This window comes from Vulpes lagopus, chromosome 23, assembly GCF_018345385.1.
Source record: "Vulpes lagopus strain Blue_001 chromosome 23, ASM1834538v1, whole genome shotgun sequence".
Lineage (NCBI taxonomy): Eukaryota > Metazoa > Chordata > Mammalia > Carnivora > Canidae > Vulpes > Vulpes lagopus.
In genome coordinates this window covers 24,228,576-24,244,225 of record NC_054846.1, presented here as the reverse complement: position 1 = coordinate 24,244,225, position 15,650 = coordinate 24,228,576, and the positions used below count along the sequence as shown (strand labels likewise).

Genomic DNA, 15,650 nt, shown 5'->3' with positions numbered 1-15,650 from the left:
AGATACGTGCCCTTGGGGAGGTGCTATGAGCTACCGGCTACCATGCCCTGCAGGAAGTTGGTACCATAGAAGCCATGTGTTGCAGAAGCCTGCTGAGGAGAGCATGGGTACCAGGAAGACAAGCTTCTTCCTCCAGGGTATTTTCATTGCCTTCTGCTGACAAAGTTTATCATTGTACAACCTGGTAAAGGAGAAGTATTTGCAAGGTCTAGCTCCATTATTGCAAGGTAGGCAATGAAAGTGTTCTTGGAACTAAGGAGCAAATATATTGATGACTGGTACATGGCCTACACAGCCTGACCATCAAACTTTCAGGTGGGATGGACTCTGGAAGGAGGCATTAAATATGTTTGTCATTGGAGTCAGGAGCATAAAAGATCTCAGTGATCTGGAAATCTCAGCCAAATCCAACAAGATGACATTTAATAGTTTGTAAATGTAAAGTCCTACACTCGAATTCAGCAAAACAACGACTCCGGTACAGTGTGGGAGAAATGTTGCTCAACAACATCATGAGAGAACAGACTTGAGAGGTTTAGTTGAATGCAAGCTCAGTGTGAGTCACTAGTATGCTGAAGCTGCCAAAAACTACTCTGATCCCAAGCTGCATAAATTAAAATATAATAGAAAATGATAGCAATCTAGTCCAAATCTGGATACATCTGAAATAATATGTTCAGTGAGAGTCTTTCCAGGTGGGTATGGTAAAATCAAACCTGATTTAGATCTTTCTTAACATTAGCGGGGTTGTGGACTGGTACATCTTTGTGTTCTCTGCAACAGTCACCCATCCTTGAGACACGTCCTCTCCATGAAGTCCTCCATGACCATTGGGAGGTCATTGAAGGAATTCTTCTCTCTTCCCGTGAATTCCTATGGCAATTAACTTGGAGTGTTTATTTGATAATTAATCATGTACAAGTCTTATTATCTTGAATTCTTTATTTTCAGTGACGTTATGAAAATTCTACCACCTAAAGAGAACCACTTTTGGAACATTTTGGTGGATTAAATAATTTAAATATTTCATTAATTACTTTTTTCATATTTAGCCCCTATTTGCCCATGTAATTTTAACAAACTTAGGGTATACTACACTCACTTTTATCATACTTATTCAATTAACATTGTATCATGAAAATTCTAAGAAACGAGTGAAAATGAAATGATTATAGCAGTAGCTATTCTTAATTATTTTACAAAATGCAAACAGTACCTTCACTAACATTGATGTTATAATTTGCATCACACCTCACAATTTATTAGAATACACTAGTGTGTTGAGAATCTATTCCTAAAAATTGGTAGTTGGACTATAAGCTCCATAATTATAATTAAGTTGCCCTGTTGGTGTTTGTATCATCATTGCCTAGTGCAGTTCTGGCATAGAGTAGGAGTGTTTGTTGAACTGAACTGAAAATCTTTTAAACATGATTAATGTCTAACCATCAGCATTCTTAGAGTCAAAATTGTGTACAACATGGCCATTCAGCAATTATTGTGCTTAACTTTGCATCTCAAAATGTGAGCTATTTTTACAAGTAGTCAGAATGGAGCCAAAAGGACAGAGACAGCGATTTGAGGTAAATATTCTGAAGTAATGCAGGAAGTGTTGTATTGTTACTAGTAAGCAATGACCTTTATAAAAGTTTCTCTCATTTGATGAAAGAGAATTCTATTTAAGAATCCCAGTGTCTTTTATTTTTTATTTAAATTCCAGTTAGTTAACACAGTGTTATATTAATTTCAGGTGTACAATATAGTGATTCAACATTTAATGCAACACCCGGTGCTCATCACAAGTGCACTGCTTAACCCCCATCACCAATTTAACCCATTCTCCCACCCATCTCCCCCTGGTAGCCATCAGTTTCTTCTCTACAATTAGGATTCTATTTCTTGGTTTCCCAACCTCCCTCTTTTTTTTTTCTTTTTACCTTTGCCCATTTGTTTTGTTTCTTAAATTCTATATATGAGTGAAAGTGGCATCTTCCATGAGCCAACATTGATTAGAGATAACACAAAACTACTGATTTGTAAACATGTTTCCTAAGGACATTTTCCTGGAGTGTAAACTACTATTATGTAAGTTTTCCAGATTCACTCTGAATTTATTACAACTGTGAAAATCAAACCTGTTGAAATCCACTTTCAAAATAGAGCAATTAATAGATCAACAGATTTATTTAACAGTGTGAGTACATAAAGTAAATTTTGAAATTGAGTTACATTTTCAAAATTGGTGCTCAAAGGGGAAGTTAGTGAAGTGGTAGACTTCAAATGTTAACCACTTTCTCACTTCACAGGACTTTGATAAATTATGATAAAATTAGAGAGGTCATTATCAAGGTCTCTTATTAAAGGTCCCTGGGAATTCTGCTTTTTCTAACATCTGAGACGTTTGAAAGTTTATTGATGAGATATGTGGAATTCTCAGTAAAGACTCCAGGAAATCAGAACTTTCCACATAATCATTTATTCATTCATTACAAAGGTTATTTATTGAGGGCTTCCTGCATGCTAGGCAAAATACAAAAGCCCTACAGGTATTTGCATTTCAGGTGTTTTTCTTAGACATTTAATGTTAATGTCAGTCATCTTAAAACACATTACTGTGTTACTGTGATTAAAAGTACCTAAACATTGATTGACCCTCCATCAATAAAAAAATGAATCAGTACATATTCCATTTCCCAGGGAGGCTAAGCCTCTGGACTCTACCAGGATCCAGAGGATAGGGGGCATTTCCTTATTAGCCACCAGAGAGACATCCTCCTAGTCATCATCTTTGAGGTTCATTTTAGGAAGTAGCATAAGTCTTGATCTGAAAGACCAACACATGTAACTTCTACTTTTGGCCAAGACAGAATAGGAGCCACAAGATTTACTTTCCCACCTGAAACAAGCAAAGGAAACACAGAAAAAAATGTAGAAGTCCATTCTTTTCAAGGCACTGAACATTCAGCAGCCAAGAATAGGGATCCCGGAGAGACAGAAAACAAATGAGATGAGTGCTACGATTGCATCAGTTTACGACTTTGGCATAGTTTCTAGATAGTAGCCCAGGGAGGAAGAACCCAGGCAGAACCTGGTATACTCCTAAGTTGAGAAGATGTTACTGAGAGTCCAACGAGACAACAATAGAATTCACAGAACAAAGTACCAAAAAAGCAGAATGTTCTGCCATGAGGAAACCCTGAAGATCATCAGAGGGCTCTCTTCAAGTATTTAGCAGAGTACTAATTAGTGCATATATATCAGGAAACTACCCAAACCCAGTGAAATAACAACCCCAAAGGATTTTCAGTGAAATTGGAATACCTCCTAATTCACAGAGCATTGAATGTAAGTGTTCTAAAGATCCCAATCCAAAATTCAGAGGTTAGAAGGCCCTAATTCTTTGCTGCCTGCAAGAAACTTTAAAGACACAAATGGGTTAAAAGTAAAAGGTTCCAAAAAGTTATAACATGCTTAACCAAAATAAAGCTGAAGTGGCTATATTGATATCAGACACAATAGATTTCAGAGCAAAGAATATTACCAGGGATAAAAGTAAATTCAATCAATTCATGAGGAGGACATAACAATTCTAAAAGCCTATAGCTTCAAACTGCATGAAGCAAAAACTGACAGAACTGCAAAGAAAAATAGACAATTCCACGATTATAGTTGGATATTTCAATACTTCTTTCTCAGTAATTAATAGAATAAATAGAAAATCAGTAGGGGTTAGAAGACCAGAACAACATTATCAGTGAATATAATTAATCTTTTAGATCACTCCAACAATAGCAGAATACCTGTTTTTTCTTTCTCTTTTTCTTTCTTTCTTTCTTTCTTTCTTTCTTTCTTTCTTTCTTTCTTTCTTTTCTTTCTTTCTTTCTTTCTTTCTTCTTTCTTTCTTTCTTTTTTTCTTTCTTTCTTTCTTTCTTTCTTTCTTTCTTTTCTTTCTTTCTTTCTTTCTTTCTTCTTTCTTTCTTTCTTTCTTTTTTTCTTTCTTTTCTTCTTTCTTTCTTTCTTTCTTTCTTTTCTTTCTTCTTTCTTTATGAATTTATTTTTTTAATAATAAGTTTATTTTTTATTGGTGTTCAATTTGCCAACATACAGAATAACACCCAGTGCTCATCCCGTCAAGTGCCCCCCTCAGTGCCTGTCACCCATTCACCCCCACCCCCCGCCCTCCCCCCCTTCCACCACCCCTAGTTCATTTCCCAGAGTTAGGAGTCTCTCACGTTCCATCTCCCTTTCTGATATTTCCTACCCATTTCTTCTCCCTTCCCTTTCACTATTATTTATATTCCCCAAATGTATAAATTTATTTTTTTTGGTGTTCAATTTGGCAACATATAGAATAACACCCAGTGCTCATCCCATCAAGTGCCCGCCTCAGTGCCCGTCACCCAGTCACCCCCACCCCCTGCCCATCTCCCCTTCCACCACCCCTAGTTCGTTTCCCAGAGTTAGGAGTCTCTCATGTTCTGTCTCCCTCCCTGACATTTCCCACTCATTTTTTCTCCTTTCCCCTTTATTCCCTTTCACTATTTTTTATATTCCCCAAATGAATGAGACCATATAATGTTTGCCCTTCTCCAATTGACTTATTTCACTCAACATAATACCCTCCAGTTCCATCCACATTGAAGCAAATGGTGGGTATTTGTCATTTCTAATGGCTGAGTAATATTCCATTGTATACATAGACCACATCTTCTTTATTTGTTTTTTTCAAGTGCATGTAGAACATTAACAAGATAGGCCATATTTGGGAACATGAAACAAGACTTAATAGATCTAAAGGGATTCAAGTCCTATAGATTATGTTTTTTGGCCACAGAGGACACAAATTAGATGTTAATATGAAGATAATCTCTGGAAATTTTACAAATATTTACAACTAATACCTTTTAAATAACTCATCAGTGAAAAAAGAAAAATTGGTATGTTATACTCAATAAAAACAGAAACAATATATACAAAAAGTGTGCATTACTTAGGGAGAAATGTATAGTACTATATGCCTATATATGAAATGAAATGTCAAAATTAATGACCCCCCTTCCATCTTAAGAAACAAGAAAAAGAAAAAGGAATTAAAATAGGTAGATGAAAGGAAATAATAAAAGAGAAGAAGTGAATGAAATAGAAAAAACAATAGATAACATAAGTGAAACCAAAAGCTGTTTCTTTTAAAAACAAAACAAAATTTATAAACCTTGTGGTAAACACACCCAAGGTGATTCTCCAGTGAGTCATGTCCTGTGTAATTCCTTCCCCTTAAGTGTAGGTAGAAACTGTAGCTTACATTTAACAAATGGAATATTGCATAGATGATTGTGTCACTCCTGTGATTGTGTTACATTATGTGGAAAAGTTTAGGAGATCTTCCAGATGTGAAAAAGTTCTTTATCAGTTTGACTTTGACTTAAAATCCTAGGTGGGACTGACATAAGGAGGAAAGACCTTTAAAAGAGTGTTTAGGCCTGTCCCCAGCTCAGCCGCTTACAGCAACAGGGACTCCCTCTCCCTGTTGCTGGTTTCTAAGAAGCAAGTTGTCATGAATGTAGCAGCTCAAGGAAATCAGTTCTGTCAATAATCCAAGGTAGCTTGGAAGTGGATCCTTTTGTAGTTGAACCTCCAGATAAGAATTCAGTCTAGCCCAAACTTGCAGTTTGATGTTATGAGACCCAGAGCAGAGAACCTAGGTAGAGCATGCCCAGACTTTTGACCAAAATAAGTATGAGATAGTAAATGGCTCTTGTTTTTAGCTACTACATTTCTTGTAATTTATTACACAGTGATAGAAAACTAATGTAAACTTCTTGTCCGGCTTATCAGAAAGAAAAGAGAGAAAATACAAATTCCTAAATTTCCAAGAATAGTAGAGGTGCTGCCACCAAAAAAATTGGGGATATATTAAGGGAATATTGTGAATAGCCTTTTGTCAATAAATTTGACAACTTAAATGGACACATTTCTGGACAGATGCAAATATTCAAAACCCATTCAAGAGAAAAATAACCTTGTGTTGTTGATTTAGGCCATTCTGATTGGTGTGAGGTAATATCTTATTGTAGTTTTTATTTGCATTTTCCTGGTAAATAATGATGAGAATCTTGTCATGTTCTATTGGCCATCTGTATGTCTTTCCAAAAATGTCTGTTCATATCTCCTGCCCATTTTTAATTAGGTTATTTGTTTTTTGGGTGTTGAGTTGTGTTTTTTATATATTTTGGATATTAGCCCTTTAGCTGATAGGTCATCTGCAAATATCTTCTCCCATTCCATAAGTTGCCTTTTAGTTTTGTTGATTGTTTCCTTCTGTGCTTAAGCTTTTTATTTTAAGGAAGTCCTAATAGTTTATATTTGCTTGTTTCCATTGCCTCAGGAGATATACCTGATGTAAAAGAAGTTACTGTGTTCTTTTTTATAATTTTTATGGCCTCGGGTCTCACATTTAGGTCTTTAATCCATTTTGAATTTATTTTTGTATAGTGTAAGAAAATGGTCCAGTTTCATTCTTTTGCATGTTGCTGTCCAGTTTTCACAATACCATTTGTTGAAGTGACTTTTTCTCATTTGATATTCTTTCCTGCTTTGTTGAAGATTAATTGACTATATAATTGTGGGTTCATTTCTGGGTTTTTTATTTTGTTCTGTTGATCTATGTGTCTATTTTTGTGCCAGTACTATACTGTTTTGATTACTACAGCCTTTTAATTTATGTTTTTAACACTTTATTTGTTTGACAGAGAGAGCACAAGCAGGGGTAGTCTTGTCATTTGCAATGACATGAGTGGAGCTAGAGAGTATTATATTAAGCAAAATAAGTCAGGGAAAGACAATATATGATTTCACTCATATGTGGAATTTAAGAAACAAAACAAATGCACAAAGGGACAAAAAGACAGATTAAACAAAAAAACAGACTTTTCACTATAGAATAAGCTAATGGCTACCAGAAAGGAGGTGGGTGGGGGGATGAGTTAAATAGGTGATGGGGATTAAGGAGTGCACCATGATGAGCACTGGGTGGTGTATGGAAGTGTCGAATCACTATATCGTAGACCTGACACTAATATAGCACCGTATGTTAACTAACTTGGGTTTAAATAAAAACTTGAAAAAAATGAGCTTATGTATATAAGCATTTAAAAAAAAGAAATAACCTAATTAGCTCCATATATGTTAAAGAAATTGAATTTGTACTTGAAAATCTTCTCACAGGGATCCCTGGGTGGCTCAGCAGTTTAGCACCTGCCTTTGGCCCAGGGCATGATCCTGAAGTCACAGGATCAAGTCCCACGTCGGGCTCCCTGCATATGGATCCTGCTCCTACCTCTGCCTGTGTCTCTGCCTCTCTCTCTCTCTGTGTCTCTCATGAATAAATAAATAAAATCTTTTAAAAAGAAGAAAGAAAGAAAGAAAGAAAGAAAGAAAGAAAGAAAGAGAGAAAGAAAGAAAAGAAAGAAGAAAGATCTTCTCACAAAAAAATACCCCTACCTGCCCAGATTATCTGGTGAATTCTCTCAGACATTCAAGAAAGAAATAATACCAATTTTAAACTCTTTCACAAAATTGAAATATGGAGAATAGGGCAGTATTACCCAGGTACCCAAACCAGGCGAAGACTATACTAGAAAACTACAAATAAACATCCTTCATGAAAATAGAGGCAAACATTGTAAACAAAGTTTAAAATAAAACTCAACAATATATAAAAAATATAATCCATCATGACCAAGTAGGGTTTATGCAGATCTGTAAGTTGGCTTAGAGTTTAAAAATTAATCAACATAGTTTAATACTTTGGCAAAATAAAAGAGGAAAACAATATGGTCATCTCCAGAGGCACAGAAAAAGTATTTAACAAAATCCTACATTCATTCCTGATAAAAACTCAGCAAGCTATGAATAGAAAGGAATTTCCTCAACCTCAGTAAAGTACATCTATAAAATGCTTATAGTTAACATTATACTTAATGTTAAAAATTAAGGCTTTTTTTCCTCAAGATAAGGAGCAGGACAAGTATGTCTGCTCTCATATTCATCATTTTACTAGCCAGTGCTAGTAAAAAGAAAGACAAGAAAAAGAATAATAGGCATCCAAATTGAAAAAGAAATAAAACCGTCATTATTCTCAGATGACATAACCATGTGTATAGAAGTTCCAACAGGATCTACAAAAACACTAGTAGGGTGAGTATAGCTATGTTGCAAGAAACAAAACTGATACACAAAACTCAGTTGTATTTCTATGAACCAGAAACTAAGGAATTAAAAATTTAAAGACCATACCATTTATAATAACATTAAAAAATATGAAATACTTATCTGACAGGAGATATGTTAAGGGGTGCCTGGGTGGCACAATCTGCTAAGTATCCGACTCTTGGTTACAACTCAGGTCATAGTCCTTGGGGTCGTGAGATGGAGGCCTGCGTTGGGCTCCATGCTCAGTGTGGTTGCTTGAGACTCTCTCCTTTCTCCCTCTGCCTCTCCTCATCTCTCTCAAATAAATAAATCTTTTTTTTTAAAAAGATATGTAAGGTATATACACTGAAAACTATAGAACATTGGTGAGAAAAATGTAAGACTTAAATAAATATACCCTGATCATAGATCAGAAGACTCAACATTGTCAATTCTGTCCAGTTTAATCTATAGATTCAGTGCAATCTCAGTCAAAATCCCAAGGTTGGGGCAGCCTGGGTGGCTCAGCGGTTTAGCACCGCCTTCAGCCCAGGCCTGATCCTGGAGACCCGGGATGGAGTCCCACATCAGGCTCCCTGTATGGAGCCTGCTTCTCCCTCTGTCTGTGTCTCTGCCTCTCTCTCTACTCTCCGTGACTCTCATGAATAAATAAAATCTTTAAAAAAGAAAAAAACAAAATCCCAACCTTGTGCATGTGTATGTGTCTATGGAAATTGACAAGCTGAATAAAATTACATAACCTAGAATAACCAAAGTAGCTTTGAAAAAAAAAAAACACAAATGGCAGACTAAACCTACTTGATTTCAAGAATTATTATAAACCTATAGTAATCAAAAGAGTGTAGTATCGATGTAAAGATAGACAAGTAGATCTGTGGAACAGAATAGAGTCCGGAAGTAGAGCCACATGTATGTGGACAATTGATTCTTGACAAAGACTCAGATAATTCAGTGTATAAAGGATTCTTTTCAACAAATGGTGCTGAAACAATTCATACCCAGATGCAAAAAAAAAAAAAAAATGAACCCATATATAAAAATCAACTCAAATGGATCATAGATCTAAATATAAAACCTAAAATTATAAAAACTCTAGGAGAAAACCTTTGTGGCCTTAGGGTTAGTTGGGAATTTCTTAAATATAATTTGTAAAAAAAAAAAAAAGGATAAATTGGACTTCATAAAAATTAAGTCTTTTACTCTCTGAAGTATATTTTTAAGAGAATGAAAAAAGAATCCACATCCTATGAGAAAAAAATTTCAAAGCATATGTCTAATGAAAAACATGTAGAATATATTAAAATCATGACACAATAATAAAATTAATGGCATAAGATTTGAACAGATATTTCACAAGAGAAGATATGCAGATGGCAAATAATAAATATATATCCACCATATGATCTAGTTATTCCACTTCTCAGTATTTTCCCAAAAGAGATAAAAGCAGATATCCATACAAAGACTTCTAAATGAATGCTCACAGTGGCATTATTTGTAATAGCTCAAGACAGGAAACAAACGTCAAGGGGAATAGATAACAAATAGTTATATATCCATATGATGGAATGCTAAGCAATAAAAAAAAAGAGTTACAACATGGATAAATCTCAAAATAATTTTCCCGAGTGAAAGAATTCAGATAAAAAAGAGTAATGCTCTATAATACCATTTATATGAAACTCTAGAAAATGCAAACTGATAATGACAGAATGCAAATCAGTGTCTGCCTTGGAGATGGTGTAGAGAGGAATGCAGTTACAAAGTGGCATGATAAAACTTTGGGGTATGAATATGTCCACTATCTTGATGTGCTGATGGTTTCAAGTGTGCATATAGAAGTCAGATCTTCCCGAATTCTGTGCTTTAAATATGTGCCATTTATGGTATATCAGGCCTCAATAAAGCTCTTTTTAAAATAATCCACATATCCAGGGCACAAGTTGGCTCAGTTGGTTAAATGTCCAACTCTTGATTTCAGCTCAGGTCCTAACCTCAGTCAGGTCGTGAGGTTGAGCCCTGCATCAGGCTCCACGCCCAACATGGAGCCTGCTTAAGATTCTCTCTCTGTGTCTCCCTCTGCCTTTCCCTCTCTTGTGATACATGATGTCTCTAAAAAAAATTCCACATATCCAACACCTCTTCCCCATTTTATGTATGAGACAATTGAGGTCTGAGGACAAGGTGACTTTTTCAAAATCATACCCCTAGTCCAATGCAGAAGGGTTAGATTTATCCACATTGAAGCTTCTGGATGAAAATTATAAAAAGAGCTCTTGGTAGAAAATAACTTTTTTTATATGATAGATTCATCTACTTTTCTCAGTATATTCCCATCTCTATGCCAGGCACTATACCAGGTATGCTTCACTGTTTTGTTTCTATTTGAAAATCTAATTTCCCAGCGCTTGAGTCCAATTTCCTAGCAGATAGCTAGGAAACTTTCTAAACTGTTGGGGTCCCCAGCTGGGTTTGAATCACTTTTGGAAGCCTAGATTGTTTTCTCTAAAAAGTACCACCCTTACGTTCATCTTGAATGAGGAGTCAGACTCAATATTAATTCAAACTGAATTTTTTTGTTTGTTGTTTTAGGTCTGAATCGTTTGCTTACTAATGGCTCCTATGAAGCTGCATTTCCTCTGCATGAGGTATTGTCCTGCTTTTCCTCCTCCTCTGTCAATTTCTTGTTATTAAATCAGCTCTGGGAATAGTCATCAGTTGAGTTTGCTGATATGACATTTGTTCAGAATGAATTTAATTTGTTCAATGGATAATTAGGGAGGGCCTATTTGCATTGTGACATCACTCCTCCAGCATAGATTTATTTCTATATATCTGTTTTATGTAATTGTAAGAATACTTAATCAAGAGTCAATGAGCACAAATCCAGAGGAATTGCTGAGGGGACTCAAAGTCATAAAATTAAAGAAGCATTGAAAATTTGCATGAGGTACCAGACCCATGAGGAAAATGTTTCTGAAATACATAGTCTCTGCAACAAAGAAATCTATGGTGATTCCTTAGAGTAGGAAGGAGCCATCTTGAAAAGTCTCTGGTACCCAAAGGGTGATGACTGGAAATGAAGAGTATTGTGCCTATTATTGCTCATTTAAGATATGTAAATTTTGATATTCTTTTTATTTGCTAAATGATTTTTGTCTTATATGAGGACTTTAGTAAATGTACCTGTGATTACCCTTAACTCTGTTGTCCGCATTCAATCTTGGGTTATTTAACTCAGAATTCTCTTTTACACATAGATTTTAAGGGACACAGTCCTCATGATTGGTGAGAGATTGTTGTCATCTTCGTGATATTTGGTATTGAGCCTCTACTTTGTATCAGTTACTGTGTGATGTGGAGAGCACAACAATGACTCTCGTAGCCCGTGCCCTGTAGGATCTCACAAATAGCTAAGCTGGAACTCCTAGGAGTGAGTTCCAAAAGTCTTCTGCTAGAAAAAAAAATGTGAACAGTTTGCCAATAAACCTTGGAGAACAGCTCCAGCAGTTCCCAAATGGCAACTCTTTCCAAAGCATACCTTTATTTTTTTGGGCGGGGGGGGGGGTGCTTACGATGCTGTTTCTGTTGTTTTAAACACCACAAGGATGCAAAGGTGATGTAGAATTTTACAAATCTTATTCAGTAAGAAAACTAGAAGCTATGGCCCAAGACGCTATTCACAGACTCCCCTGAAGCATTTTTGGAATGATCCTTTTCATATGACAAAAGCAAACATTTTGACCCAATGTTTTTCTAAAGCCACACATAGGTTATTTTTGAACTCTAAAGACAGATCACTCTGCTTCCCCCAAAAAAACATCATGTGGCTTCCTGTAGTTATTAGCTGGCATTCTCAAAAAAATGTTTCAGTGACAACTGCATCCTCCCACAGCCGAGCCCTTCCCCTTGGTGAGGGCAGTGTCTGAGCAATGGTAGGTAAGCAGAAGTATCTATTTGGTGAGAAGTTGGCAGGTAGGAGGATGTCTGAGAAGATGCAGCTCTAAAACCCCACAGAGTAGCTCAAGGCCTCTTCTCTTTGGCTTTCATATCTCAGCAAAGCCCCATGTTCTCTAAGAAGAGACCTTCCAAATTAGTAACAGCAGCAACAGTGACATAATCCGTCTATTGACTCTTTCCTCTCAGTTTAACTTAATTATATTATTTAACATCATAATAACCTTCAGAGGCATAAAAGCAAGAAGGGCAGATACTGTTCCCCTTGTTTCGTGTTAAAAATTTAATCAGAGGTTTAGAGAAAAGTTAGCCCCATTTAGTTCCTGTGTGAGTTGTTTGAGCTGAAACTAGAACCTGAGTTAGTTGCTCAGCCTTGTTTACCTTCCACTAAGAAAGAACTTCTCAGGTTAATGTTAAAAATTAGTCCACTTCTAGAGAGTACTTTTTCTGTTTGTGAAACTAGCATTGCCACTAACTTGAACTCAGGAAAAAAAAACCTCTGCTTGTCTGGCCCTTGGTCTCCTCATTTGTTCCCTGAGATGAATTGGATTTGAATTGTAACTTTGAGGTTACATCCAGCTTTTATATTTTAGGGGTTTTGTGTAGAGAAGGCAAGTGTACAGCTATGGCTATTTACCAACTACTCTGTCTTGAGACAAACAGAAAAGAGAGCTATGTCTTGGGCATGACCTTTAGGCAAGACACTCTATTCACTTAAACCATGAAAGAAACCTAATAAGGCACATAAGTATTAGTTCCATTATGAACCAAGAATCTGAGGCTCAGAGAGTTTAAGACCTTCTACATAAAAAGTAGCAGAGCTGAATTTGAATCCATTCAAACCTGCCTGATTCCTAGCAAGCATGTTCTTTTTACAATCACGGGAGCATCACCAAGATTGTGTCCACGATAACCGCTTTCCTTTCAGTAGTGTGGATCCATTTCTTTTTTAAATTACCCCATCATTACTTCTGCCATAAGAGACTAGTATTACTATCAGCTTTTCTTTATGGCTTTTTTGGGTATAACCTCACTGGTAGTTGTGTTTTTATCCCAGGGAAGTTACAGAAGTAAAAACTCCATTAGAACTCATGGAGCGGTAAACCACCGACATCTGCTCTATGAGTGCTGGGCCTCCTGGGGCGTGTGGTATAAATACCAGCCTTTGGATCTTGTAAGGTGAGTTCTTAACCAGCTGCAAACATTAAACTTGCACAGAATGATTAGGGCAGACTGTCGGCTGGGACAAGATGAAACCCGGAGTTACACAGCTCTTACTCAAATCTGGCTTCATCTCAAGAAGGCAACTCATCAGAGGACATGGGTCATTCTTAAGAAACTAGACCTCACTCTGATGAGGATGGGGCTTCCTCCAAAAAGGCCTTAGGAAGGAGCCTGTGAGGTCAGCTCAGCCCCCCCACCCCCAACAGGACTTTATAAGGAGTGTGTCATCTATGACCCTTATTTACAAACTATCGGTAATTGCAGAAAGGTGATGTGCTTGCATATATTAGTGACAAATGGAATATCTGTTACTATCTGTGTAAGTAGGAAAAATGGAGTTCTGTCATTCTAATACATTACAGGCTTATTGTAATTTTCCACTAACAACCTTTCAAGATTGTTTTAATTCTGCAAGTCAAATTAGCCTATCAGCTTTTAACCTCTGATAATTGTACAGTGGAAGTATATTTTTTATTTAACTATTTATGTCCAACTTTCTGCTATGGCAGCCTTATACTCTGATGTCTTATTATTTAGAGACTGATCATTAAGATTGGGTAGCAACAATCCACACTTTGTGGATTCCTTATATGAAAGAAAATCATGTCTCATTTCCTAGACTAGCTGGATTTGTTTTACTTTCACTAGTGCCCTTAAAAGATGAACCCAGAACTGGGGCGCCTGGGTGGCTTGGTTGGTTAGCCATCTACCTTCAGCTCAGGTCATGATACCAGGGTCCTGGGATCAAGCCCCACCATGGGCTCCCTGCTCAGCAGGGAGTCTGTTTGTCCTTCTCCCTCTGCCCCAACCCCTCCCTCATGCATTCTCTCTCTCTCTCTCTCTATTGTTTTTCACAATAACTTTGTTTCCTATTTTTAAAGATATGTGTAATCACAATACATGTGCTACAAACAAGCATACCCTCAGAAATGGCAAAGATGAGGTTATATGTTGTCTCTCATGTTTCAAATTCTCCTGGTTCTGTATTAAGTGTTGTATCTTCCTGAATGGGCATGGGTTTATTCTGTGTTCTGAGAACAAGCTTGTGTATAATCATGTTCTTTTATGGAAGGGCTCATTCTGTTTCTGATATATAATAAAAGAAGAAGAAATTTAAGCCCACAACTTTAATTTGGTCAAGCGCTCTCTTCTCTTGGATGCATTATTTATCAGCAAGGCTGCTACAAAGTAAAATGATTGAGCAAAGTATTATAATGCCTAAACTCTAAACACTTCACTATGATATGCAAGGCTCTCATGTCTTAAACAGGCGGTACTTTGGAGAGAAGATTGGGTTGTATTTTGCCTGGTTGGGCTGGTACACTGGTATGCTCTTCCCAGCTGCCTTCATTGGACTGTTCGTCTTTTTGTATGGAGTCATCACTCTGGATCACTGCCAAGTCAGGTAGGGGGAGCTCTGGGTAAGCCTGCCTTTGCTTCTATTTAGAAACGGGTGGTGGTGCTTTGGGGGATCTTCCCATATGTGGGCCCACTTTTCCTCCTCACTTTCTTCTCAGTCCCTGCTGGGAAGAATTCAGGAGGCTCAATTCACTAGATCTTCCATCCATTGCCAGTGTGGCTCTTGTCTTCAGTCACCAAGAAAGCAGAGTTTACCTTTATGGACCTATAGGCCACTCTGTGTCCATGGAAAAATGGCTTTCCTTCGCTGGCTAAAAGTGGCTCTCTTTCTCTGACTTTTTACCTTTTTCTGCTAATCCTGCAAAAAAGGTGGGTTGACAGTCCTTTTTATGAATTCTGTGTTTGACAAGGACCCTTTAAACCTAAGCCAGAAAGACATCATACCAACTTGTTGGGGCCTTGAGAATGATTCACTGTTGAGGATTATTATTTCAACTCTCTCACCAGATACAGTTTAAGGTATTCACAGAGATTTTATTGCCAGGCTGGACAATGATTTTAAATAATAAATGTGCCTTTTAGAAGTGATTGCAAAAGTAAAAGTGGTTGATTGATTCTCCCACCTGCAAAAATATTTTACTTTCTGGTGAAATTGTTAAATAGGAATGTAGTTTTCCCCTAGAACTAATGCATCATATTTTTATTTATCCCTCCATTACTTTTCACTTATCATGCACATAGAGATTGAGGCAGGCACTTTTAGGTACCTGACTGTTCCTACAGTTCAGTATGAAATTGCTTCAAATCTGTGCAATGTTGTGAATGACTTTTGTATAATTTAGGGCATAACATCCAGTGTTTTGATTCCTGTATTTTCAGAGTTTAACTTATTAATATGT

General features: G+C 36.7%; 1 protein-coding gene across 1 annotated transcript in view; it reads left to right on the top strand.

Annotated features, from left to right (window-relative positions):
• ANO4 (anoctamin 4) overlaps positions 1 to 15,650 on the top strand; it is a 348,320-nt gene that overhangs the window by 237,501 nt on the left and 95,169 nt on the right. The window contains exons 9-11 of the mRNA XM_041738605.1: positions 10,804 to 10,859; positions 13,226 to 13,347; positions 14,663 to 14,797. Of these exons, the coding sequence (XP_041594539.1) occupies positions 10,804 to 10,859; positions 13,226 to 13,347; positions 14,663 to 14,797 (313 nt within the window). The remainder of the gene's footprint in view (positions 1 to 10,803; positions 10,860 to 13,225; positions 13,348 to 14,662; positions 14,798 to 15,650) is intronic.